The sequence below is a fragment of the Sphaeramia orbicularis genome, chromosome 24 (assembly GCF_902148855.1).
Source record: "Sphaeramia orbicularis chromosome 24, fSphaOr1.1, whole genome shotgun sequence".
Lineage (NCBI taxonomy): Eukaryota > Metazoa > Chordata > Actinopteri > Kurtiformes > Apogonidae > Sphaeramia > Sphaeramia orbicularis.
In genome coordinates this window covers 9555617-9556797 of record NC_043979.1, presented here as the reverse complement: position 1 = coordinate 9556797, position 1181 = coordinate 9555617, and the positions used below count along the sequence as shown (strand labels likewise).

General features: G+C 42.7%; 1 protein-coding gene across 1 annotated transcript in view; it reads right to left on the bottom strand.

Annotated features, from left to right (window-relative positions):
- LOC115415604 (CD2-associated protein-like) overlaps nt 1–1181 on the bottom strand; it is a 47477-nt gene that overhangs the window by 152 nt on the left and 46144 nt on the right. The window contains exon 5 of the mRNA XM_030129232.1: nt 33–265. Within this exon, the coding sequence (XP_029985092.1) occupies nt 33–265 (233 nt within the window). The remainder of the gene's footprint in view (nt 1–32; nt 266–1181) is intronic.

The window sequence follows — 1181 nt, the reverse complement described above, 5'->3', positions numbered from 1 at the left end:
TGGAGAAGTTCTTACAAAAGCTTCTATAGTACCCCACCATGCCTAAGAATCTCATAAGCTCTTTTTTTGTTGTAGGAGATGGATACTCAAGTATAGCTTTAACCTTAGCCTGTACTGGTCGGACCTCGCCCTGGCCTACCACCCTCCCAAGATAGGTCACTGTCGCCTTACCAAACTCACATTTGGCGAGGTTGACAGTGAGCGAGGCTTCAGTGAGACGATCAAAAGAGCACCAATGTGGGCTAAATGTTCTTTCCAAGAGTTGCTAAACACCACAACATCATCCAAGTAAACTGCACACCCAGTCAGCCCTGAGACCACACGATTCATCAGGCGCTGAAAGGTGGCGGGGGCATTCCTTAACCCAAATGGCATCACCTGGTATGAATATAGCCCTGAAGGAGTCACAAATGCTGAAATTTCTTTTGCTCTTTCAGTTAAAGGGATTTGCCAGTACCCCTTTAAAAGGTCAAATTTACTGACAAACTTAGCTGAGCCTACCAGATCAATACAATCATCCATTCTAGGGAGAGGATATGAATCAGATTTAGTTACTGCATTGATCTTCCTGAAATCAGTGCAAAACCGTGGTGTTGCATCTGATTTAGCCACTAATAAACAAGGTGAGGCCCAACTAGAAAAAGAATGGTCTGCAATGTTATCAAGCATGTACTTTACCTCAGCTTCAAGCATTTTCTGTTTCAACAAAGGAACTCTGTAAAACCGTTGTTTTATTGGCTGAGCCTCACCCACATCAATATCGTGCTCAATCCAGGAAGTGCGTGAGGGTGCATCTGGAAACAAGGAGACATATTTCCTGATGATACTTTTAATGTCAGTGCGTTTACTCTGTGACAAATATGCTAACTCAGTTTCAAGATTTGCCAGAAATTCTGAGTTTTTTAGGCGACCCTTTAAAACAGAATCATCTGGGGAAACTACCCCTCTTGTACATCTCCTGACATTGCTTTGTCAGGAGTCTCCCCACTGACAACTACCCCCACCGGTTTAACAACATCAGCTGATAGAACCCCAACATCTGCAACAGAAGAAACATAATAAGGCTTCATTAAGTTGACATGGCACAACTGACTTGATTTCTTCCTGTTAGGAGTAGATATGATATAGTTGAGATCTGAAACTTTCTTCAGTACAGAATATGGTCCACTAAACTTTGCTTG